Source organism: Mustela nigripes, chromosome 4 (assembly GCF_022355385.1).
Source record: "Mustela nigripes isolate SB6536 chromosome 4, MUSNIG.SB6536, whole genome shotgun sequence".
Taxonomy (NCBI): Eukaryota; Metazoa; Chordata; class Mammalia; order Carnivora; family Mustelidae; genus Mustela; species Mustela nigripes.
Genome location: NC_081560.1, coordinates 28,118,348 through 28,145,232, shown reverse-complemented (window position 1 = coordinate 28,145,232; position 26,885 = coordinate 28,118,348). Strand labels below are relative to the sequence as shown.

The window sequence follows — 26,885 nt, the reverse complement described above, 5'->3', positions numbered from 1 at the left end:
ATTATTCAAGGGATTACAAACTGCAGGGATCCTGCACAATGAAAGCCCTCTGGATAAAGATATAAAATTAACAGGCCACTTCCCATGTTGACAAATGCTTATAATGAAGATTCCTATCACTGAAAATATGAACATGGGTTTCGCGAGAAAAGTCAGGAAGATTGCAGCCTAGAACACACTTAAGTAAAAGAAAATTCATACAACCAAACAAAAAGATCTCCTGAGATCTAGGAGCAGCCTCCAGCCAAGAATCTGGCACATTATTTAGGCGCTCAATACACGTGTGTTTACTGAATAAATACCAACAAAAACCCACTGCCTAAAGGAGACTTAGAGAGTATGCTTTTTAAGTAGAATAGAAAACTCATTGAGTTTTATTTTCCTTTTAATTAAAACCTTAATAGGTAAATTTATATAGTTTGGTAATATTTAATTTGTATACTTACTAGTATAACAACCTCCTAAAACCATGTCCACTTCCTCCTTTCGTGTTCACTTGTTAAAAATGATCTACCTATTGGGGTGCCTGGGTGGCTAAGTGGTTAAGCCTCTGCCCTTGGTTCAGGTTATGATCTTAGGGTCCTGGGATCGAGCCCTGCATCAGGCTCTCTGCTCAGCAGGGAGTCTGCTTCCCTTCCTCTCTGCCTCACTGTCTACTTGTGATCTCTCTCTGTCAAATAAATAAATAAAAATCTTTTTTAAAAAATGATCTACCTATTTACCTACCCACCCACCCACCTACCTAAGGAACTGAAAGCCCTGGTATTATAATGTTTCCTATATTTTGGACAACGACTCAAAATCCAAGAAATCCAAGTTTAAAACTATAATTAAAAAATCCTTAGTACAGTAAAAGTAATCGAGTTATATTTTTATAAATTATTGCATTATAGTAGGTAGGGTATATATGGCCATACGCGCTACTAGATGATAAGCTTTTCAAGGGTCAGAACTGTTTTTAATCCATGTTTCTGCAAGGTGATTGGGATTCATAAATTTTAGGCATTCAGCACTTATTTCTTACAGAATTAATTCAGTAAAAAACAACATAAACATTAACCAAGGCTTAGCGTAAAGATGGAGAAGTCTCACAGTCCTATAGTTCTCATACTGTCTTTTATGAGATTAATATAAAAGCCAAAGGGGTAAGTCTAAAATTTTAGTCCAGTTATGTACAAACTTCTGATTGGGATTACGTTCTGCGCTGCTTGCTCTAGACGAGGCAAACAATTGAGAATGGCTGTAACGTGATCAACAGCCCCCAGACGTAGGATCCTTGATGCTCACAGCCTCCAGGACCAATCAGAAGTCTCCGCGAATCTACTGTGAAGGACACGTAGGCCTTCTAGAGCAGGTTATTTTCCTGAAGGCATTTAATTGTATGAAAATGTAAGAAGCAGACTAAGAATTTAAAATATCCACATGTCAGAAAACCTAGAACAACACTGTGGAACTCAACGAAAAAGAAAAAGCTAGCGACTCCTCGTTTTCCTACTGATACACTCTGGCAAAACAGATTCTGATGTACAATTTTGAATTCAGTCAACCTGGAAATCAGAAGTAAGTACGTTTTCGCATTTTTGTGGTCATCTCATCATTTAAAGAAGGGTCTATCTATAAAACGAGGCTGGTTCACAGCCCTGTGGTAGTCTAGAAGTCCTATCCGTCCTGCATTGTACCTAGTAGATCTACGTATAGATGTATCTATAAACACCGCCTCGTGAATTTCAGAGGCACAGCTCATTTAAGCGCTCGAGGTGGAGGAATATGCAGGTGTCAGCCCTCCATATTTCAAAGCTTGAAGATTAACTTCATATACAATATGGCGACCTAACAGTTCCTCATTTGAAAGAAATCTGAAAAATAATCTCTGATACAGCCCGAGTGTGCGAATAACCCAGCGGGATTTCCACTTCTTCATTTCTTAATGAGTTTTTTGATAATGAGAGGTGACTTTGCCAGTCACTCTGGGCTCTATTATGGCTAATTTGACTCCACTTCACTCTCCTTGTTAATTATTAACACTAGCCTTTTTATCCTCATGAGACCACATTCCCATTTTTCTTTTTTCGATCTTTATGAGCCCATCTTTATGAAGGTGAAAGTCTTGGAGAATAGGTTTTCACTTAGTGTAGAGCCCGAACATTTATTATTCGTTCAGGCAGGGACGCTGTGACATTGATTATATAAGCACGGGTGTTCTTCAGGATGGCTTTAATGTGCTAGCAATGTGAAAAGGCTGTTAATTAAAGAAGAAGCACCGTGGTTATTTTTCACTTGGGAATCCGTTCCCCAAAGAACGGTCATTTGCCACTTGCTAACATATCCACAGATTAAAAGGTGACTAGCTCCAAGGGTTTGCCTTTCAGGAGTGCTGAAAGAAATGATCTGGGCCATTTGCAGATGGCTTTCGTTTGTCAGAAGCAGTCACTTGCCATATTTATTATCGACAGGACAATTGCAGAAGATGGCAGGCAAGGGTAGAATCTTTTTGTGCTAGCTTTTGAGTCACACAGCACCATTTAGCTAGCATGCTAATTGCTTCATTATGAAAACATTTATTTTCTCTCAATTTTAATACATCTCTTTCTCAAAACTGTTTCCTTAGATACCACTTAAAGTGATTACCCACTTAATTATCTCTTTAGTTGGGGGTGGTGGATTGGGGTCGATGGAGGGAGGACGGAGGGACAAGCAGGAGCTGTCTTTTCTGGACGGAAATCAAGGAGCTGGAGTTTGTTTTCATCATCAGTCCTGCTCTGGGAATCAGTGGGTGAGTCTGCGAGGGGCAGGAGACTGGGGACACTTGCTAAAATTATGGTGCAGCAGGTACTCTTCCCTTGAGGAAACACCACATTTCATCTCCAAGGGTTCTTAAGGCTAAGACTTCCCTTAATCATGACCAACTCTAAGGAAAGACGTAGGCCACCGGCAGAATTTTCTTCTTCTTAAAATAGAAACTGAATCTGCTGTCTTGAATCTTTCCGCCCACTCATTGGGTTAGTTCCTGGCACTCTCATCACGGACGTTTTGTCATGTACTTGACAGGACGATATATACCATTTTCTGGTTCTTTCTGTACCTTTTAACCATCTCTCTTCCCCTGCCCCCATGACTCAAGGACCTTCCGAGAACTTTCTAAGGTAAAAATACAACTTCAAGGAATATCCTCTCTTCCTTGAAAAGACTATATTGTTTTATAAACACCCCAGAATCTGCTTTTTTTGTGCAGAGCCAGACTGAACCGGAGACCACCCAGGGATCCTTGCCAGCGAGCTCAGACCCAGGCACATTGCCTCTTAGGGATTTAGTTTCCTTGGCTGGAAAACGAGGAGCTTTGTCAAAAATCCTGTCCACTTTCCAAAAGATAAACGCCTATTTTAAAATATCAAAGCATCATGATTTCAATAAAAGAAAGATGGTAAACCACCAGCGGGGGACATCTGAATTATTCGTTAAAAAACAAAACCCCAAACTACTCTGGCTACCAAATTTTCGAGGCACAAAGAAAGTAAAAATTCTAACTAATGCCTCCAACTACTTGGAGATGTTGTTAGTAATTTCTATTTTGGAAAAGCAAACATAAGCAGGAACATTGTCATAAATCAAAGCCATTTAAAATCTATATAATTCATTGTGCACTGCGTGTGAGGTTATAGCAAACATTGTTATCTAGCAAAATATTTCCTCTTCCAAGACTGGACCTTGCAGAGCGGTCCGTTTCTATTAGTCGTGGCTAACGTTGTAATTAATTAGAATTGGGGCTATAATGTTATTTGGGTCAAGGTGGTAAAAGCCGTCATTCCAAGGCAGTGAGGTAAGACTGTTTCCTTCTAGGTGGGATTAAACGGAGAAGTTTTATGTTTTCCTAAAGCTTTCCAAAAGGTCAATATGGGGGCAGCAATAGGGTGACATTTAACATTTGGATTGCATTCACTAAATCGCTATTTGAATACTTCAGGAATTTAATAAAACAAGCACATAATTATTAAAAAAATTCTTCATTATTATCAAGAGTGATATTTATAGCAAAAAAAAAAAAAAAACAAAGAAGTATGTTTTACCGGTCATTAACATACTCAGGGGCCTTGGTTTTTGGATAGTAACTTGTGAGTTTGAGATGAAAGTCACTACATTCGATTTCAATTCCCCAGACTCTCCTGTACTCCCCATACCAAAAGGAAATTATGGCACTGGGGAACTTTTCTATTTACCTCACTACATGGAGGAGCTGTTTTTCTCTGAAATAATTGATGTTTTCTCAAATCTGTTAATTACTGCAAAAATCAAAGCCAAGATCTAGACTTACCCCAAAACTGACATCGCTCCAAAAGGGATCAGTCATAAATGCTTCCATGTTTTAACTGAATCACGTGGGACAAAACAGCATACAATTACACATTAAGAGTTTAATAGCAGCTGATGTTACATTGGTTTAAAACAGGAAAGGGAGTAAGCACCTCTTTTGAATTAAATATTTGCAGGTCTAGATAAAAACTAAATTTCTGCTCTTCTCATTTTAGTGGTTTTTCCCCCCACCCCCCAACAGTCCCACAGAAAGTGATTTATTGCTTTCAGAACAAAGTAAGATATGTCAGAACTTTAGTTAGTGAAGAAAAACTGTTTGACTTGAAAACTTGTCTCAAGCATTATTTTTTCGGAGGATGAATATAGGCACTTCAACACAGCAAACTTTCCACTTGGAACCGTGTGGAGCGCAAGCTGGCCAGTTTGACACAGCTAAGGGCCGAGAAGTGGGGTTTGCACTCACAGCTGGCATCCCCGGTGTCAGGGCTGACCTCCTTGGCTCCTGATGACCATGGTGCTCCTTCTCCTCCAGCACCTGTTCCCAGCTCTTCCTTACCACCCCACGCCTTGCAATCCTGTGCAGAACCCTGCTTAGGTGTATTTGTTAGGTGCTGTCTTTGGAGCAGGCAGGAGGCCAGGCTACTTTTGGGGCAATGCAGGTCAGCATCAGCCCAGGGGAGTCTGGCACTATCCCAGGAGAGCCAGAGGTCTCATGTCCAGCACTGCCACTTCGCACCCTAGTTTGGCTGTGGGGTCAGCAGCCCTGCTATAGACCAAGTGGGGCTCCCAGCAACTACAGAGGTCCGAGACAGGAAAACAAAGCCGCCTGCTCATGGACACCCAATAATGATCCTCGAGGGCTGATCTTGGCCTCCAACCCTGGCTGTGGAGAAAGGGGAGCCCCCCCTTCCATAGCCCCATGGGTGAGAGGTCCTCATTTTAGTGTTCTTAGTGATAAAAATCTCATAAATTTACACTTGCAATGCAAGAACTCTTCTTAAAAACAAATATTAAAGGATGCTAATTCACTGGAGTTGTAGTAGAGGGTCCCCGAAACCCAATTTTTAAGAAGTCCACACTTGTTTTCTCCATAAATTCCGAAATGTTGAATAAGTTAAATGACTCATCATCTTTGCTGTTTGAACATTAATAAATGCCCCATCTTTGAATAAACTCTCCAATAAATTTAAATATGGTCAATTATTGAGTTCTCATGCAAATGGAGAAAGCAGTGCCAGAAATAAGCCTATGTTTATTTACTCTCAGTTAGGGACCTAATGCATAATATATGTATTTATTTTCTGCCCAGGTTTATGGTCTTAAGACAATATTAAACCTGAGTTATAATTCTTAGCAGAAAACTAATGATGCTAAAAGACTGAGAAAAGAAGAAGGTACCTAGCTGGCAGGAGGGAACCAAAGTACAACTTAAAAGCTGGCTGGTCATCGTTTGCAGAACAAATGATCCACATACAGATAATTCAGTGTGGGGTTAGTAACTTCTGAGAGTAGACACTGGGGATAAATCTTTAAAGTAGGAAACGGAGCTTAGTTCTCTGGCTTTCTAATAGGATCTTTTGGAAACAGAACTGGATAGGAGATGAAACTGGTCAAAAGAGGCAAGACTGAAATTTTCAGTTAGTTTCAGACTAGTATCTATAATATTTATTTTGTCTTTACTACATGTGAGCTGCTATGGTTATTAATCCTCACCACCAATGACACCGTAGTACTATTATTTTCCTTCCCTTATAGATGAAGAACCCAAAGTCCACAGAAGTTGAGCCATTGTCAAAGGTCAAGGTGCAAGTGGCAGAAACAGATGTGAATCTGTCTGGCATCAAAGTTCATGCTGTTGATTACTAAAAAATGATGCTTCTCTTACCATAACAGAGGTTCTTGACCAGCTCTCCTAAATCTAATGTCCATGGGAAGTCTAATACTACACAAAATCTAATATTAGTATGGCTTCCCCCACCCCACAATAAAACAGTAGTTTCATCAGAGGTTCAAAGGGACGAACAACCAGAGAAAAGTAAGAAATAATGGAGGGATGAACAAAACCAAAAAAGTAATTTTTTAAAAAGCAAAAACAAATGTATAGACCTGGATTTAAGTTTAAACCCAGAAGTACAGAGTAGCGGTTCCCCAGAGGGGAAGAGAGCAGTTAAAAAAAGCTCTGGAGCTTTAAAATATAGCAAGTTTGAAATGTATCACAGGTGAGTCAGAGCAGCGTGAGGGCCCCTCTCCCGGGGGGCTGGGTAACTCGGGTCACACTGTAGGCACCATGTCCTCCACAACACCACGGTCCAGAGCAATATTGAAAACTGGAGGGAGGTCGGGGCAGGGGAAGGTGAATGGAAGGGTAATGGGCCCAGAAACCCCACCATGTGGGGAAGAACTGAATGACCTAGCAGCAATGACTTAGAGAAGAAAACACACACTGGGAGAAGGCTGTTCTATCCATCAAGCAGAGCAAGTCACAACCAGAGGTCAGGAGGAGGGCAGAGGTCAACTTGGAATAATAATGGGAAGGACTGTATAGAATTGGTAACTGGAAATTCCAAGATCAACGCAAGTGTTAAAGCAAAGGCTGTCAGCAGGACCCAAGGTTGAGTTTAAGGGAGACTTTCAAAAGAATCATCACAGGAAAAGCCCAAGAATCTGTATGCTAAGAAATATCCCTATAAAATCCTGTTGTAAAGCTAGGTCTGTTCTGGCTGCTAGAAGACCATGCATCTGAAAATTCGTAAACCTTATTGCACCGGGAAGAAATGTCTCAACAGAGGACCTCTACATTCTCTTAAATGTCTCAGTCCTGAGAGAGCATCCCATACGGCACAGCAATACCACACCATCATCTGTGGAAGCGAATCCCTTATCAGAATGCGTATGAGTAGAGAAACCTTAACGAAGCATGAATTCCTAGAATAATGACACATTTCTAAGGTGTCTTTCAGAGACGTAAGTATCTCAAGTGCTTTAGAAGTGCTGACCTTTGAAGATTTTTCTGATTCACAAGGTGCAATGAGAAAGATGTCCATGTTAGCAGGAGGCTGCATATAATAAGAGAGCTTCAGAGGCCCGTGGAGCAATGTGGGCATGTTCCTGGTGTCCCCCAGAACCAGGCCTGAAAAAGTCAGGGAGCCTGAGCAAACACTGATGTTATCTATGTCCGCCTCACCGAGTGAGTGCCAGAGCTCTATACACATAGCACATTCACACCGCACAGCACTTTCTCCGTCCCGCCCCATCTCATAGACTAAAGAAAATGCAAGTGCTTACTGTCATTTCTGAGGAAATTATTGAGTAGTTGGAAAAGAGGAAAACTATCCCAGGAGTCTTGTGGTTGGGCCTCCAGTGCAGTGTCCATATCTACTGTGAATAAAGCCCAAAATTTCTCCGCGTGCTCTGCCAATAAATCAGGCCACCAGGCAAATGCCTGTAAAAGGACAAATAATGTAAAATTAGATTACTTCTTAGAAATACACACAAATATCGTGCCACCTGAAAACATGTCACTGAAAATGAAATTGTAGAATGTCTTTGAAGAGGACACCACATTTAAAAACATTTCTATTCACAGAAAAAAGGAAATATTAAAATATATAAGATATAGTAGTTACGCTTAAATTAAGAGATACTAAAATTTTTTCCCTTTGTTTTATATATTTTGCAAATGTTCTAAATTAAACCTGTATTTTTAAAGTAAAGTAATAAATGTCATTTTGCATTTTAATTCTGCTTTAGATTTCATATGTTACTCAATGACAAATTTGCTTATTTAAAATTTGTGTATAAAATTTCTTCTCACATTCAAAAAATGTTATCTTTTATTTGTAGTACTTTAAAAAATAAATCTAAGGTCTAAAGCTCAAACATGCTCCAATGTAAATTAGGTACTCTGGTAGGTAGGTAGTCTTATCAAATCTTACATAGTCTCTCTGATGCTCAGCATTTTAATTTCACAAGTCTTGCTATTGCATATATGACTACATATGTGAATATTTTAATTTTTGCCACTTAAATTAGACTGTAAACACTACAAAGACAAGTCTGTACATGTTGCTTATTACTTTATACTCAGCTAGGTATTTTCTAATGCCTTCTGCTAATGGCAATAATCACCCTAAAAAACCTGCTGCTTAGATGAGTGAAAATACTATTTACTTTTTAGAAAGTTCTTGAAAACCATGTAGTCTGATAATGGATCATAGCCCCAATACCACCTGCCCATGGAACCTAGCAGCAGGCCCAATTTCCCATGGTCCCTGCCAGCCAGCTGGCCCAGAAATCCTACCAACCACAAAATTGCCAAATTGTTCCCTAAACTACTAAGTGGATAAACAGGACTGTAATGAATAAGTTTGGGTTTTGTAAAGAAAAATCAAATCCAAATCAGATAACTCATACTGAAATGCAAAGTTTTAAGTGTCTTTTTCTCTCAGATCTATTTGATTTATATTAAAGGAACAAACTGTAATATAGGAAATTATGTGACTTTAAATGTGGCATGCATTTTAGAAGTTGGTACAAGTAAATAAAAATACCTTTAACAGAGAGTCAGGTTTCCTAAGAAATCCATATTTAGATAAATAGAAGATATTTACAGTCAGCACTTTTCCCCCCCCCAGAGCCTTCACTGGGACGAATGTCAAAAAAAATTTAATATGGCAGTCTTGTATTTTAAGCTCAAGCTTTTGGGGATACATTCTCAGGTCTTCTTCTTCTTCTTTTTTTAAGATTTTATTTATTTATTTGACAGAGAGAGACAGATCACAAGTAGGCAGAGAGGCGGGCAGAGAGGTGGGCAGAGAGAAAGGGGGGAAATCAGGCTCCCTGTTGAGCAGAGAGCCCAATGTGGGGCTCAATCCAGAACCCTGAGATCATGACCCAAGCTGAAGGCCACCCAGGCGCCCTCATTATCAGGTCTTCTTTAATGTGCAAACTGCAAATGCAACTGCCAGTATATGGTAATGGGAGTTAAAGAAAGTAGAGTTCTTATGGAAAGATTACAATATAATTTTCTCTTAGCTCTTCAAGGACAGACTTTCAAAATGCTTGATTCCACTAATCCCATGCTTCAGTGAATAGACTGATTATTCCCCACTTTATTAATGTGGCTGGGCTATGTGAAATCTGATATCAATTGATCAAGATGTTAGATTCAGTTATGGATGAAAGTGGTCTCAATTCAACTTTTATGACTCTCATCATGAGAATGCAAGGTGTTAACGAAGGCTTTTTTTGAGTCATAAAAGGGAAAAGTATTAATAAGGACTATTACCAGAAAAATTTGTTAATGGATACACAGTATAGAAGAAGTAAATTCTCACATCAGTAACATAGCTTGTGTGTGTATGTGTGTGTGTGTTTGTGTATGTGTGTGTGTAGGGGGGGCGGTAGTAAAGTGTAGTGTTTCTGTATGTGATTAGATTTAAGTTATTACTTTAAAATGGACTGTTAAAAGGTCTGGATTCCAGTTAAAAGATAAAGACTTGCCTAAGAATAGTTTAAGTGTAAATGAATTAAACTCCCCAGTCAAGAGACACAGACTGAATAAGCGAATAAAACAACAAGATCCCATTATATGCTTTTGAGAGACTTTAGCTAAAGGACACACATAGGCTGAAAATGAAGGAATGGTAAAAAATATTCCATACAAATGGTAACCAAAAGAGAGCAAGGGTGATTATAGTTACAGCAAACAAAACAGGCTTTAAGTAAAAACTACCATAGGAGAAAAAGCGGGTCACTATATCATGATAAGAGGGTCAATTTACCAGGAAGATAAAACAATTATAAATATATATGCATCTAAACAAACACTGACAGATCTGAAGGGAGAAACAGAAAGCAATACAATTATGACAGGAGACTTCGATAGTACACTTTCAATTATGAACAGTTCTCATCCAGACGGAAAATTAATAAGGAAACAGCAGACTTGAATAACACTATAGACTAAATGGATCTAAGAGATAGATATATAACATTTTACCCAACAGTTACAGACTGCACATTCTTCTCAAACATATACCCAGGATAGATCTCATACTGAGTCACAAAAAACTTAACTTCTGAAATCGCCCCAAATGTCTTTTCCAGCAGCAGTGGAATGAGATTAGAAGTCAGTACAAAAGAAAAACAGAAAAATTTACAAAGACATGGAGGTAAACAAGACATTCTTGAACAACCTTTGGGTGAAAGAAGAAACAAGGGAAACAGAAATATCTTGAGACAAACAAAAATGAAAACACAACATACCAAAATTTATGGGATGCAGTAAAAGCAGTACTAAGAAGGAAGTTTATAGCAATAAACATCTATATTAAAAAAGAAGAAAGATCTCAAACTATCAACTCATGTCACACCTCAAGAAACTAGAAAAAGAAGAACAAACTAAGTCTGGAGTTAGGAGAAAAAAGAAAATAAGATTAGAGCTTAAATAAATGAAATAAAGAATACAAAACAACAGAAGAGATCAATGAAACTAAGAGTTAAGTTTCTTAAAAAATAAGTACCAACAAAGCTTTTGGCTAATAAAAAGATAGAAAATGCAAATAAGTAAAATCATAAATGAAAGAGAGGACATCGCAACAAATGCCACAGGAATAAAAAAGATTATAAGGGACCATTAACCAATGACTTATTGAATATGACACAAAAAGCACAGACAACAAAAGCAAAAATACATAAGTAGAACTACATCAAACGAAAAAGCTTCTGCATGGCAAAGGAGACCATCAATAAGATGAAAAGGCAACTTATGGAATGGGATAGAATATTTGTAAAAAGTTTATCTAATAAAAGGGTTAATATTCAAACATGTGTAAAGAACTTCTACAACTCAATAGCACGAGAACCTCAAATAACTTGAATAAAGGATCGGCAAAGATCTGAATGGACATTTCTCTGAAAAAGCCTTACAAATGGCCAACGGCTATATGCAAAGGTCCTCAACATCATTAATCATAATTTGATTTTTCAAATGCAAATCAAAACCAAAATGAACTATCATCTCACATCTAATTAGGATGGCTATTATTAAAAAAAAAAAAAAAACCCAAAGGTAAGTTTTATTGAAGATGTAGAGAAAAGAGAAGTCTTGTATACTGTTGGTGAGAATGTAAATTGCTACAGCCATTATGGTAAACAGTATGGGGATCTCTCAAAAAATTAAAAATAGAAGTACCATATGACGTAGCAATCTCATTTTTGAGTTTATATCTGAAGGAGTTGAAATCAGAATTTTCTTTCTTTTTTTTTTTTTTTTGAAATCAGAATCTTCTTCTTTTATTTTTTTGAAACCAGAATCTTAAAGAGATATCTGCATTGCCATGTCCACTGTAGCATTATTCACAATAGTTAAGACATGGGCGCAATCTAGATATCCACCAATAGATGAATAAAGAAAATATGACATTTATATACAATGGAATATTTTTCAGCCTTAGAAAAGAAGGAAATTGTGCCATTTGCAGCAACATGGTTAAGCCCAGAGGATGTTATGCTGAGTGAAATACTCCAGACACAAAAGGACAAATACTAAATGACCTCATTTAAATGAGGGATCTAAATAGTCAAATCCCTAGGAGCAGAGAGTAGAACGGTGGTTTCAGAGGGTTGAATGCTTGGGGTGGGTGGAGGGGGAGTGTGAAATAGGGAGGTATTACTGAAAGGATACAGAGATTTGTTATACAAGACAAACAACTCTTCGAGATCTGTTGCACAGAATAGGGCCTATAGTTAACTGCTATTATTACCTACTCAGCATTTTGCTTACAGGTTACATCTTCTGTTAAGTTAACTCACACAAGAAAGTAATGTGGATTTCTCTGGCTATCTGATCTTAGTTTTGTTTTAATTTGCATTTCTTTAATTAAGAATGAGTCGGAACACATTTTTCAAATGAATAAGGATCCCATACTGTTTTTAGTGAATTGTTTTTCCCCCTTCCCTTAACTTTTTTTTTTTTTTAAATTAAGTAAACTCTACACCCAATATGGGTCTTGAACTCATGACCCCAAGAGCAAGAGCCACAGGCTCTACAGACTGACCCAGTTATGTACTCCCTTCCTCCCCTTTTAAAACTTATCTTTTGCTGGTGTTACAACTTTTTAACCAAATAACTACAAAAAATTCACACTTCTGGGATATAGAATTTTTTATTATTCTTCCAATCAAAACTAATCACTTAAAAAAGGATTCATTATACTATAGCCAGAGAAGTCAACATTTACTTTCAAGAACTTTCTAAGAGATACATGGTTGTAAAACTTCCACTTAATTTCTTCAAAGGTAAATTACATTAAAACCACATGATAGTCAAACCACAAAACAAAATGGATTATAAAATATCAACACACTGGGTATTTTCTTTCTTTTTTTCTTTTTAAAAATATTTTATTTCTTTATTTGATAGAGACAAAGTGAAAGTTCAAGCAGGGGTAGGGGCAGAGGGAGAAACCCTGCTGAGCGTGGAGCTTGATGCAGGGCTAGACGTGGGGCTGGACTCAGGGCTTGAGCCCAGGACCCTGGGATCATGACTCGAGTCGAAGTCAGATACTTAACCAATTGGACCATCTTGTTGCCCCATCACATTGGGTACTTTCTTAAAAACTTGTATCACAAGAATAATGTTCAAAATATTAATAAAAAAATCACCATGTGATGAATTAATGGATGGCAAATATAAGAAAATATTGCCTACTAGGAAGAATACTGATATTAGATTTAGGGACATTCAATGCCTGGCTCAAGGTTTAGGACTTCGACTTTGGGGCTACAAATATATAAATGTGCAAAACTGCTGGAAATGGTATGCGCTATGTCATGAGCTATTGCTCTTTCAAAATATTATCTTTGAGTCCTTTTAAACTGTCTACTAAAATGGGTATATGACAAGTAATACATAAGTAAACAAATAAAACAGTGTAATTCCATGACATGGGTCTTACTCTTGTTTTTTAAAGCTATAGCAGTGACTGACCTGACACTCTAGGTCAAGCAGGATAGAAATTCTAGTAAAAATACAGCATGAGGCACCTGAGGGACTCAGTTTGTAAGTGTCTGACTCTTGACTTTGGCTCAGATCATGATCTCAGGGCTGTCAGACTGAGTCCCATGTTGGACTCCATGCTGACTGTGGAGCCTGCTTAAGGTTCTCTCTCATTCTCCCTCTGCCTCTCCCTGCTGGAGCTCTCTCTTAAAAAAAAAATGCAGTACTGCAAAGACAGTTTAAAGTCTCACCTCTAGCTCATTATGCTTTTTCAAAAGATTAAAATTAAGAACATATGGGTTTCTGGGTGGCTCAGTTGGTTAGGCAACTGCCTTCGGCTCAGATCATGATCCTGGAGTCCCAAAATTGAATCCTGCATCAGGCTCCCTGCTCAGCAGGGAGTCTGTTTCTCCCTCTGACCTTCTCCCCTCTCATGGTTTCTCCCATTCTCTCTTTCTCTCAAATAAATAAATAAAATCTAAAAATAAAACTAAATAAAATTAAGAAAATAGCAGTTATGTTAGGTCAGGATTGTTTCAAGACTTGGAAAAATTTCCATAGCTCTTTTTTTTTTTTTTCCATAGCTCTTTTTAAAGTGAACTTGGAAGACAAAGCCACAAGGGCAGAATGAAATAAAATGGAATAGAATTTTCTTTAAAAAAAAAAAAAGTATCTTCAGGATAGCAAGATTTTGCCATCAATTCAAAATTTTCATCCTGTTTTGCAGAAGTATACATCTGTGTGTAAAACTGTATTCCTGATGAATGTCAGCCGGTCTGTGATGAAAGCTTATCATTCTCCTAGAGGTGAGAGAAAGCTTTCTGCAATCACAGTCTTTGAAAAGGAAAAGCAAGGGTCACAGTCTGCTGCCTTAAGAACATAGGGTGGATTCTACACCTATCCCCTCATCTTTTCTGCCATCCTGCTGCGGGGCAGTCCTCTTCCCTTCGACTGTCAGTAAGAAGAGAGGCTGTGTGATGTCCTCCCTTGAGGACCACTTCATGGGAGATGGTAGAGGGTCCAGAGCACCAGGATCTCCACCAGGGTGAAGGAAGCCCCACTCAGAAATGCATCCAGCTGTAATGCACTAAGTCATGATCATCTGGGTTAAAGTCACCCTGGCTCTAATGCTAAGCCACTAATTAGTATATTGAGATGGCAGAGGCAGAGGCAACGTTTAATTTGATTAAGAGGAAAATACAAAACAAAACTTGATGAAAAGTCTTTAGCCAAATCATTTCTATCAAAGTTCTAACAATAAAAAGAAATGAAATCTTGCCATTTGCGACAACATGGATGGAACTAGAGCGTATCATGCTTAGTGAAATAAGTCAAGCAGAGAAAGACAACTATCATATGATCTCCCTGATATGAGGAAGTGGTGATGCAACATGGGGGCTTAAGTGGGTAGGAGAAGAATCAATGAAACAAGATGGGATTGGGAGGGAGACAAAACATAAGTGACTCTTAATCTCACAAAACAAACTGAGGGTTGCTGGGGGGAGGGGGGTTGGGAGAAGGGGGTGGGATTATGGACATTGGGGAGGGTATGTGCTTTGGTGAGTGCTGTGAAGTGTGTAAACCTGGTGATTCACAGACCTGTACCCCTGGGGATAAAAATATATGTTTATAAAAAATAAAAAATTAAAAAAAAAATCTTATATAGTGAAAACAATATCCGTGGCCGGGAGACAATACTTTAAAGCTGTGTTTGTTTTCTGAATGTTATTGGAAACAGTGGCAGCTAAGAAGGCACCCCGAACCTGGCAGTGAGTACTGAGCTTCTGCACTTAGTGGGGAGACTTTAACGCTCCTGGGCAAATCAGGTCCCTGGGTGGATTTCTATTTCCTCCTCTGCAAAATGGCAATAATAATACTTGTCTGAATATCATATCTCGCATCGTAATGAAAATTCTATGAATATGAAAATCTCCTGATCTACAAAAGTAAAAAACTAATCACTATCAGTAATTACAGACATGAGCTGAAATCCATACGGATCTTATAATGTGAATTGAGATATTTTACATGCCAAGTATTGTTCTAAATGCTCCTTATACGTTACATTATTAACCCTCCAAATAACCCTTCCAGAAAGGTAGATGGCATAATTATCCTTAATTTGTTGGGCGGCAAATTCAGGGAGATTAAACGACTTGCCCAAAGTCAAATAGTTGGTAGATGACAGAACAATAATTTGAATCCAGGTCAGCTGGAGTACAGAGATCAAGCTCTTACATATGCAGACTCTTCTTAATTAACTATGTATAGCACATTACCTGTCTGTCCATCTGTATATCTATCATATTTTGCAGCTCAGACCACTGGTAATGTCCTGTTTTATTTTTCTTCCTGCAAGAGCATCTATTAATATCTTATTTCTTTATATATTTTCTAATTTCTCTGAGGGCAGAGGCTTTTCATTACTTTTACACTCACCATCTAGTTAAAATTTATAATTTACAACCATAAAAAAGAAAATGGCTGCCTAAATGAGGAAACCTGTGAATCTGGTTTTGGGCTGCTGTGTGTGCTCATTTTTCCCCAAGAAAAGATCAGTTTGCAATCCTGTATTTTGTAGATGATCCTGAAAGTTCAGGAGATAGTTCAGTGTCTTGAATAACCTCTAGCCCCAACACACACACACACACACACACACACACACCCAGGCAATGTAACACTGATGGGCGACATTCTAGAAACATGTAAGCTCTTCTGAGGAGCCAGGAGAATAGACTAGAGGGTGACAGCTAAACCACTGTCAGGCCAACCATCAGTGTTTTACAACTCTTTCAATTCAACAAAATCACTCCCTAGTTGGGTTCATACATGAATGTAGATATTGAAGTAACAGAGTGTGACGATAAACGGAAAATATCTTAAAGCATAAGTCAGGGTAAAATACCACTCTTATTGTTATATATTATTATATATACTATATATATAGTATTAAAAATTACTAAATAATTAACAAACATTTTTGGTGGGATATTCATACCCATGGAATTTCATTTGAGAGTTACAGTGGCAAATGCAATTCTGCCTCTCTAACTCTCCCATCTCAAAACCACTTGATGGTCTTCATTTTCCGTGATGAGGGGTATTTGTTGGACGAGAGGCTAATCTAACCCTAAACTTAAAACCACCCCTAAAAAAATGCTGGTTTATCTAAATGGCTATCTACCTGGCTGTCCAGATATAAATAATATGTAATTAACAGTAATTCAATTGTTGAGATTACTGAGATTTAGTTAGTAGTAGATAATAAACAGACCTTATTCATGAACAAATAACCAGACTTTAAGATGTTCCTTAGATGTGCATGCTAGTGAGAAAAGAAGGTCACAGAGAAGCAAAACACATGGGAAAAAAATATCAAATACCCCTTCTCTTCGTGTTAGAATCTCAACCAGAAACATAACCCGGTTCAGATGCTGATGTTTATGTGCGTGAGCAGATGTGCAACTGTGTGTATCCACAGTGAACTCCTTTCCTGTCCTGCCTCTGTTGCTGGAGGGTCTGGGGCACAGGCAGCTGAAGCGCAAGGTGAACCAGCTGCGTGCACTGAACTTGTGATGCAAATACCAACTTGCTGCCAAGCATCGTTTTTGCTTCAGTTATCACCGACATGGTGGACAATATTACATTTAGACTATTTTAGGGACCTAAGTCAAGAATCTGCTGTCATAATAACCAACAAAGAGGCAACTTGAGCTGTGCCTGTATTGATCTTATTGATCTTCTGATCCTTTCAGGACTCCATACCCCTAGGCAGGGACCTAGGCTACACCAGCCAGCAAGGAAAGGAAGAGAATGAATGGAAAGGGACATCTCCAGGCTTGCACCATAATCATCTGCTCTGCATTTACATCCCTGCTATGATGCCTGGTATGAAACTTGGCAACAGATCCAGGGTCAGACAACCCCTGCGCCCTTCTACTGAATGAGAAATAACAGTGTGGTTCTCTGCAAAGCACCCAGGTCTGGAGTCCCATCACTAACCACCTGTGCGCATGTGGCAACTTGCTCAACATTTCTGGGTCAGTTTTCTTATCAATCCAATGGTGTATGTGGAGACGGGGTGCTGGTGAGAGCCCAAGGCTTTCTCATCAGCATCTGGGACCTCCCGCCACCATCAAATGGAGAGGCCTTTGGATGGACGGTATACAGATCTGTTTGCCTAAATTCCTGGTCAGGCACAGTCTAGTCGCTGGAATGTGGAGACAGCCTTAAAGATCTTCTGGAAAGGATCTTAAGTGATCTTTTTAAAGAGAAAACAAGTCAGAAAAAAGCCTGAGAGAAGAGGTTAAGAGGCCATCCAAGAGAAGGGAGGGAGGACTGTCTTCTAAGCCAGTCACTGTCAAAAAATGTGAGGACACAAAGATTGCTTGACCGGGAAATTGCTGAAAGATCCAAACAACCTCTTAGCCCCGAAAGTAAACTGCCCTTGGGAGACCGGTAGAATGAAAGTAAAAGAAGCCTGAGCAGGAGCCAAAGTGAGGGCTCTGTGAGGCAGACGTGCTGACCTCCACCAAGGGAGCCGAGCCCGGTGCTCTCTCACAGAGTAAAGATACCCCAGCTTGAACATCCAGCAGAATAAAGATCAGTGCAGAGTTCAGTCTCCTAATTCACTCTGGAAATGACTTTAGAATCAGACCAATTCACTCCTCAGTATTGTTTGGAAAAGTTGGATCTTCTGGTTAAAAAAAGAAAAAGGCAGGGAACTTGGCTGGCTTAGTCAGTAGAGCATGTGACCCTTGATCTTGGGGGTTGTAAATTTGAGCCCCATGTTGGGTATAGAGATTACTTAAAAAATAAAATAAAAATCTTTAAAAAAAAGAAAAAAGAAAATGACCAAAAAGAGAGAGAGAGAGAGAGAGAGAAAACTGCATTGTCCTAATCCTTTCAGCTGGCCTTAATTATGCATGCAATTATTAATAACACACAATTACCAAAACACAACAATTGTAAGCCCACTCCAAGAAATAGTCTTTAATTGGAAGGAGAACTACATTGGCTTTAAAATTAACTATCGTCTAAGTGAGTTCTAACTTATCTTGACTGAAAAAGTTATTCCATACTAGAATAATAGTGGGAACAGTTTTACTCACCTCTCTTCCCTGATGGATTCCAAGAATTTGGAAGCATTGGGGGATGGAAAATGCCATAGTGTTACTAAGCATTTTTAAATGAGGTTATTATAACAGTTCTATAGTTATAGTAGAATATTTATAAGTTATGATTATCTCTGTTCAGTAAAGTCAACCACATTTTTGTGGAGTGGAAAATATTATTTACGGTTTAATTGTGTTTGGATACATTATCTTTAACAAGCATGTAGTCATTGCATGGCATGGACAACATTTAATAATTATATTTAAAAACAGGAAAGTAATTATTTTCCTTACGAGGGCAGGAAAATTAAATAGTGTTTCTGTGAATTGTATGGGAATATTAGGTGTACCTGTTTAGGTGAATTATACTGCAATTGCATATCCAATCAGAAATAGTTTTTAATTCAAAAGGTCTAATACTCTGATGATAATGGCTTTTAATAGAAGACAAAGACAACACATACATATATTTTATCACACAGTCATTCTCATTGTAACATAGCAGTGGTACCAGCCCAGAAACTATCCTCATGGGGATTCATTTCAAATTATTGAAGCAGCTGTTTCTTCAGTTTAAAATACAATATCCATAACAAGTTCACACATGACAGATGCAAGGTAAAAACTAGATTCCGTAGTGTGAGCTAAAAGCAGATGTTTTGAATGATCATATTTATAACCAGATACAATAAATCTTAGTAGCCTATAGTAAGGTTTCATGAATATTCTTTTTTAAGAATTTGCTTAAAATGTACTTCCTATAGTTTCTTATATTTTGGGGAACTTGGCTTCATTACATATAAATATTGTATAAATTCTTAAGTATCTGGGCTTAAAATTTTTTTTTTTTGCCCATTTCATGTGCTTCTTCAGGAATAAGAGCACTGTTAGAACAGTGAAATTTGTTATATTTACTTAATTCCATATATTTTCCCCATCCAATCTGTTCCAATTTTAGTATACATGCTGCCAAAGTGAGCACTCCCCACCCAATTCTAAGTGCCAAAAATTCCGTTTTTTTTTTTGTTTGTTTGTTTGTTTAAATAAACTCATGACTATTAGAAAGAGGTTTGGAAAGACTATTAGAAAGACTTTTAAGTCTTAAAACAAGCAGTTGGTTTGGGGAAATACTACTCTACAGAGGGAATGTTAATATCTAATGAAAACTTCAGAAAACTATAAACAATAAAAGCTTAGTGAAAATTTTAAGAAAAGTCTGATGGTAAGAATAAAAGACTAGTTTTCAGTCATACAGTTACGGATGTCTTCTATTTGATTTTGTTATAGCGGATCACTACTTTTCCTTTTGCACACTGATGAATTTACATTTCTAAACTAAAGCAATCATGGCATCAAGAGATGGGGTTTGTGCTCTAGCTTTGCTTCTTACTACTGGTACATCTTTGGCAGACCCCATAAGCTCTCCCATGTGCTGGACTGTTGTCAGCAATAAATGACAAATCATACACACAAACGGCCCCTTCGTAACATATAGGAATTGTGTATCAGGGAAATGCACACATGGTCTCAGTTTTTTACAGGTAGATGGCCACACGTATATCAAATCTATGGGCAGGCCACTCCCTCAGTGTTGTTCCCACTACAGCAAAGCATTATATGAAGCTTTATATGACAGTTAGAGCAAGTCATCACCTCTGCATGATGCTCTTCATTCTGCTGTAAGACTTCTATGCAGAGCTCTGCTAGATGAAGAACCTCTTCCAGCTTTCTAGCAGGAGGTGCCTGGTTCATGGTCTCTATGTTAAAAAGAAATCATAATAATGTGACCTTGAAAATAAAGAGCCAAACATATTCCAGTTTACAATGAGGAGACCAAGGGGTTGAAATAGAATAGAAAGCATATTTTTGAGAAATAAGAGATGCAAAATACACAAATAGATATGTTCTTAAAAAAAAAAAATAACAACAAACAGTTCACCAGATTGCAGAAAATATTTCACCCACAAAGCGATCCCAGGAACTGCAAGTGCTGCGACATTTAATATATAAGAACGAACAGGTGAATCAGCACATCAGATGCTCAACTTCCGCAACAAACAAGTTATAATTCTCCTCAAGGTCAAAAACACAAAGAGAGCAGATACCACAGTCTTGTCCTTCTCTCTGTATTGTATTACCAATACAATAGCATTCTTACCAGATGAGTCATTCCTGACAGCAAAAACCATGGTTTTCTTTTTGTTGTTGTTGTTGCTACTTAAATTCTCAGCCTGAAATGTCTATATAGTTTAGGTTGATTAAATCAAGAAGTATAAAGTCACCTAAAGTAGTCTGACAACCTTCGATGAGCTGATTTCCTCCCTTCCTCCCCTATCCACCTTTATGTCACCCTGTCCCCTCCTCTATCTGCAGAGGGCTGGGGAGGCATTCTTTAAAGCTGAAGGTTCTTTCGGCATCGAGGCAAACTGGTATGAAAAGGCCAGGCCACAGATTAAGTACAGCTACCCTAAATTCAGCAACAGAGAAGGAAAAGCAGTTGATTTTAGAGATACAAGAAACTGGCAGAAATTAGAGGTGCCCTATGTAATGAAACCATTTCAAAACTGAATGTGAAGAACACTGTTTCCAATAAAGACACGGAAGATAAACACTGTCTTATATTCATGGACTCTCTCTTTGTTCCAGGAAGGAGGGTGTAAGGAAGAGAAGTAAAATATTCAGAAAAAGAGCTTTTGCTGTGGAACCTAAGGAGTTTTGTTTTTTGGCAATGCATCTTTTCCTTTAACTTCTTTCTAAAACTTCAGCCTTAAATTTGGAGGATGCTCTTGCATTTGCTCGTTTCCGAAGGATATGCAATGATGCAATGAAACATTGCTTATGGCTGGTGCTTGTTCATTAAACATTCACTGTAAGTTTACTATAGGTCCCGGTGTGATAAACATGGGGGTTTCCACTCCCTAACCCTGCACTCATCCTCCTAAACCTCCCTGCAGGATGGAAAACCACTGTTTGTCTGCGACAGGGATCAAGAGCAGAAAACCAGTCTGCCAAACACCACGTAATGGAGTGTGCCTACAATGTTCTTAACTGTGAGAAGTAGGAGGTATAAGCCATGCCCCTGATCTTAAACAACTCAGACTCCAACAATCACTACTGAAAGGATCCTTAGACATCAACTATCCAATCTTCCATCTGTTTCATGATCACTTCAACATCCTCAAAAGAGGGTGAAGTCAAGGAGGCTCATGACTTTGCAAGACAGTCTACTCCACTTGGGGGCAGCTCTACTTACTTAAGTCTGGTGAGGAAGACAAGATCCTTAAGAAGAGTTTGGAAACATTGTAAAGCAAATATGGCAGTAATGTAGGAGAGGTGAGAACGGCTGAGAGCAGGTGGGTTTGGGGAGAGGAATCAGCAGGAATGTAAGTAGGATCTGAAGCAGGTCCTAAAGGAATAACAAATGACCTGGGTAAGTAGAGGATGGGTTTTTAGAAATGATTGTGTGACGGAGATGCAGTGCATTCCAAAGGAAGTTGATGATGATGATGATTACAAATGTTACCATTTACTGAGAGCCAATGAATGTGTCAGGCATAGCACCAGGCACTTTCCATGCATCATCACACTAAATTCCTCAAAAGCTCTAAGTTGTTTGGTTATTTGTCCATGTAACTTGTAGATAAGGAAACAAGCTTGGACAGGTGAAGTGCAACAGCTAGCAAGAGGAGTAGGTGAGACCTGAGCTTAATGTGGGCTCTTACCATCTCTGCCTTGCCCTTGGCTGGCTGGAATACAAACGTGCTGGAGAACAATGGGTGATGAGCCCCAGGTCAGACTGTGGCAGGCTTTTGGTGAGATGATAAGTACGCTGTGTAACTATGTCCTGTGTCTAACTTAAAGTAAGAGTTTCTTCGTAAGGCTTCAAACTAAATTCATTTTAGGAAAATGCATCTGTGGTTGTGTAGAAAAAAAGGATTGGTGAGGTTTTACAACACGGGTCAGGTCTAGAAAACAGAGAACTATAGGAAGATGATAGTGGAAACAGAATAGGGAGGTGCAGGGATGCATTGAAGAAAGAAATTGCAAGCCCTTGTGAGTAACTAGAAATTGCAAGCCACAGAGGAGAATGACCCCAAGGTTCGGAGACTGTGGCTCTAGGAGTGAGGGCGCATGGTTGATGAAGCTAGGGAATGGGTCTTCAGTGGGACATTCCATATATTTTAGGACTAATTTCCATATATGTATAAATTAGTTATTCTAAACTAAAAAGATAAGTAAGCATTGCAAAATCTGCACACACACAGGGAATTAAGATATTTGGATTCTCTGCCTACGAAACTCCTACTTATCACCGAAGATACAACTTGAACGTTACCTTAAATGTGGGACCTTTTCAAAGTTGGTGGTCTGAATGAGTTGCTCCTCTCTCTGAGCTTCCCTCTTACGCACTTATGAGCCTGTTTACTCCACAGTGTCCAAATCAAAGTCAGAGACGGGGTCTCGATATCTTGCGCTCTCAATATCACAGGTACCTAACGAATGTTTACTGACAATACAAGAACACTTTCTTTTTTTTAAAGAAAGAAAAACCCTGTTAAAAGTAAAATCAATACCCAAACTATTTCAAGTAACTGTGTGTGAGATGGCAAATAGCTCTTCTGTCACTAACACACCAATGGTGGACTAGTCAGCAAGTCCACCAATAACGTGCAGCAGCAGTCCGAGAACGATGCTCAAAAAACTGATGGGCGCTGTGTTCTTAAAGGATTTGAGAAAGACTTCTTTGTAAAAGAGTTCTTAAAATCATTTTTAATTCTCAAGAGCATGCCACTTCTATGCCTTAATTTTTCCATCTTGAGATGGAAAGTGGTGAATTACATTGCGAACTCAGAGCCCAAGGGATTTAGGGATTAGGAATAGGTTTTAGGGTGTGTCCTTCGAATTATATGCTAATTTCTGTGTAGAGAGGCATTTGGAGGTGAGAAGGATTATAACTTTCAGGTTTTCAAAGTGGTCCATAAACCAAATACATGCTAAGAGTCCACTGAACTGTATAATTTCTACACTTCTAGCTAGTGAATTCTATGCCTCCTATAAATATAAGTGTTGGGCTTTCTTGACATTGTATTATATTGTTTAAACATATTCCTATGTTTATTTTACATCATGTTTCATAAGCAAATAGAGGCAACAATCTTCATTTTTGTCACAAAAGAATTTATTTTTCCTACCTACTTCAGTACATTATTACTGAATCCTTACAAGCATTCTGCCAGTTAGATAATCATGGCCCTCATTTCCAGATTAGGAAAAAGAGTTCTTGGGAGAGGTTAAAGAATGTGTCCAAGGTCATATAGGGCACTAGCTGAGAGAGAATTAAAATCTTACCTCTGATGCCAAGTAAGCAGCAATAAGACAAACACTTGAAATCTTTTTCACTTTCAGCTCTCGGAATAACATACACACATACACACATGCTAAACTGCCCGTATATATTCAATAGAAAATTCTGAAATGGCTGAATGTTTGAAGAGTTTATAAAGTCACCATATCCTTAGCCACAAGAATGCAATAATCGAGACTAATCACAGGAACAACCTGAAAACTTATTTCTGTGTACATGTGAATATGTCAAAACTAGCTTTTACGTTTGACACTAGCTTAAGTAAAGCTCTGAGAGGACCCTGTGTTCTACTGAAACTTAAGAACAGTCTAAAACGTTTTATTTTTCCTAGACTAAATTTATTGAGAGGAGCAGAACTTTGTACTTAAACATAATGGCCACTCTAATCCTTTAAATAAATAGCATTTTTATCAAGTACACTGTGTACACCATCTCTGGCTGTCACTCATTTGACTATCGCCAAGAAGTTTAATGCGTTCTGTAGTCAGAACTCTATTAGACAGCAAGGTTATCAACAGCCCTTTAAAAAATCTGAGCACTGAATATTTGAGAATGCCTCCTTAAAATATTCACTTTCACTTTTTTAACATTTTTACAGTGTTACAGATATCTCTATATTCTACAAACTTCACACCAAGTTGCTGATTGTTGTAATACATTTCAAATAATAACAGTTACAGTGAATATGCCCAGAGTAGTGAGGCTTCTTTACGACTTTCAATGCATTGCTCTTAGGTATGTTTCTTCATTTTGGAACACTTTTACTGTTTTACAATAACACTCCCCAGCTGCTCAGAGCAATTCCTTTTAATTATACCTCTGTACACTTAAGAAGAGGTCTCACTGGAGAAAAGGTAGGGAGGTGGGGAGATGTAAGAAGAAAGCTTGGTAGGTTTTAATTCTGTTCCCCCATTGCATACTTCCAGCACTTTCTCCCCAGCTACCTCCCTTCCAGCCACTTCCAGTCAAAATCTTTAGTGGTGGATACACAGTAATGCTCAGAGTGAAGGTTGTGAGGGGACCTGGATAAAAGACCAATAAGATAATTTCAGTCCTTTTTTTCCCCCCATTTAGGATATGGAAAAATTTATAGGGTACTTGACCTTAACTCTTACAAATTCATACCTATACTTGCAACTAAACAAAACACTGATACTAAAAAAAAAAATAATTAAAACAAAGTTTGAAAATTCCAATGGCGGGGAAAAGAAAAGAATTCAAGATGGTGGATTGAAGGACCATGGCAACAATGCCATCATAATACTTCTCTCCCTTGCATCTAGGTCATGATAACCAGCTAGAGTGCATCAAAAAGTAATTCCTATATATGCACTAAGATTTCTTGCTTGGTTCTTCAGTATCCCGATTTTGTGACCCTGAATTTGATTCAATAAACACTTTTGCCTGGAAGGTAATGTACTAACAACTGAGGGGATACAACGATGAACAAGGTAATATTTCTGCCTCCAAGAATTTCTGTATCTTTCTCCCTAACCAGATTATAAGGTAGAAGATAGATGCATACTGTTTTTGTTAAGTATGAGGAAGTCCTGCTATAAAGCTCTGACAGAGACTGAATTAAATGCACTCAATATGCAAGAACAGCATTATTATTGAGCATGAGATAGGATCAAAGATAAGTCAATAAGAAGGCTTTAAATTGCTCATGGATAACATGGGGATCTTTAGAAAGAAACGCTGCTTCTTTTAATGGGTATGTGTTTGAGGTCGAAATCTTAGATCAGAGAAAGCTAGCAGCAGTCTAACACTGAAGGCTCCCACTTTTCTATTCCTTCTGTCTGAAGAAAAAAAAGAAAGAAAAGAAACACACTCACTCTTTTGCTTCTCCCATCCTCTAACAAACATCAATCAGATGGATGAGGAGAAAGCCCTGACACTCAGGACACTGAGGTGAGAAACTTGTAAGACTTAGGGAGGAACTGTAGGGTTAACTGTGGGTCCTGAGGAAAAAAAAAAAAAAGAAAAAGAGGAAAGGCAAACATGAACACTTTGTAGGGAAAGGAGACGAAGGACCCCAGCTTGGAAGGAGTAGGGAGATCAGCAACATGGAAGCATTCCCCTGGGATACAGGGAGGGACTCAAGCAGTAAGGTTTGGCCTTACTGGGTATAAAAATTCAAGAGAGTTGGGTCAAAGGTATGACATCTGATTTCTTCTACCTGGAAACCCCGAAGGTCATCCAGAGGCAAGGACGATCAGCATCCACTCCATGGACTGCTGGTTAGAAAGCTTACCTACCTTCAGACCTGGCTGAGCAATGGATCCCTCCATTTCCTTGTGCTGTCTCCCTCCACCAAAGCAGGTACTGACTGCTTCCTCCTTTCTCGCCTTACAGAAATATAAGGCACCACATCTCTGTCTCTCTCTCTCTCCCTCGCACACACACACACTGCACACCGCTACAGGTGTGTAAAGGATGCGTTCCTATTAGATCAGAAAAGGTTCCATCCATGAACAGACATTTCTGCAAAGAAGACATCCAGATGGCCAACAGACACATGAAAAAGTGCTCCATATCACTCGGCATCAGGGAAATACAAATCCAAACCACAATGAGATATCACCTCACACCAGTCAGAATGGCTAAAATCAACAAGTCAGGAAATGACAGATGCTGGCGAGGATGCGGAGAAAGGGGAACCCTCCTACACTGTTGGTGGGAATGCAAGCTGGTGCAGCCACTCTGGAAAACAGCATGGAGGTTCCTCAAAATGTTGAAAATAGAACTGCCCTATGACCCAGCAATTGCACTATTGGATATTTACCCTAAAGATACAAACGTAGTGATCCAAAGGGGCACGTGCGCCCGAATGTTTATAGCAGCAATGTCCACAATAGCCAAACTATGGAAAGAACCTAGATGTCCATCAACAGATGAATGGATCAAGATGTGGTATATATACACAATGGAATACTATGCAGCCATCAAAAGAAATGAAATCTTGCCATTTGCGACAACATGGATGGAACTAGAGCGTATCATGCTTAGCAAAATAAGTCAAGCAGAGAAAGACAACTATCATATGATCTCCCTGATATGAGGAAGTGGTGATGCAACATGGGGGCTTAAGTGGGTG

The 26,885-nt window shown here is 38.7% G+C and overlaps 1 protein-coding gene and 1 non-coding gene across 11 annotated transcripts in view; both read right to left on the bottom strand.

Moving 5' to 3' along the window:
* Nucleotides 1-26,885, bottom strand: part of CADPS2 (calcium dependent secretion activator 2) — a 528,014-nt gene that overhangs the window by 71,785 nt on the left and 429,344 nt on the right. For all 10 annotated transcript variants that reach the window (XM_059396493.1, XM_059396490.1, XM_059396492.1 and 7 more), the window contains 2 exons: nt 20,077-20,180; nt 7,594-7,750 (listed from right to left, as the gene is read on the bottom strand). In XM_059396493.1, coding sequence (XP_059252476.1) covers nt 7,594-7,750; nt 20,077-20,180 — 261 coding nt within the window. The remainder of the gene's footprint in view (nt 1-7,593; nt 7,751-20,076; nt 20,181-26,885) is intronic.
* LOC132017083 (small Cajal body-specific RNA 20) lies at nt 5,106-5,241 on the bottom strand. Its single transcript, XR_009404160.1, has one exon. It is a non-coding gene; the product is annotated as a small Cajal body-specific RNA 20 (non-coding RNA).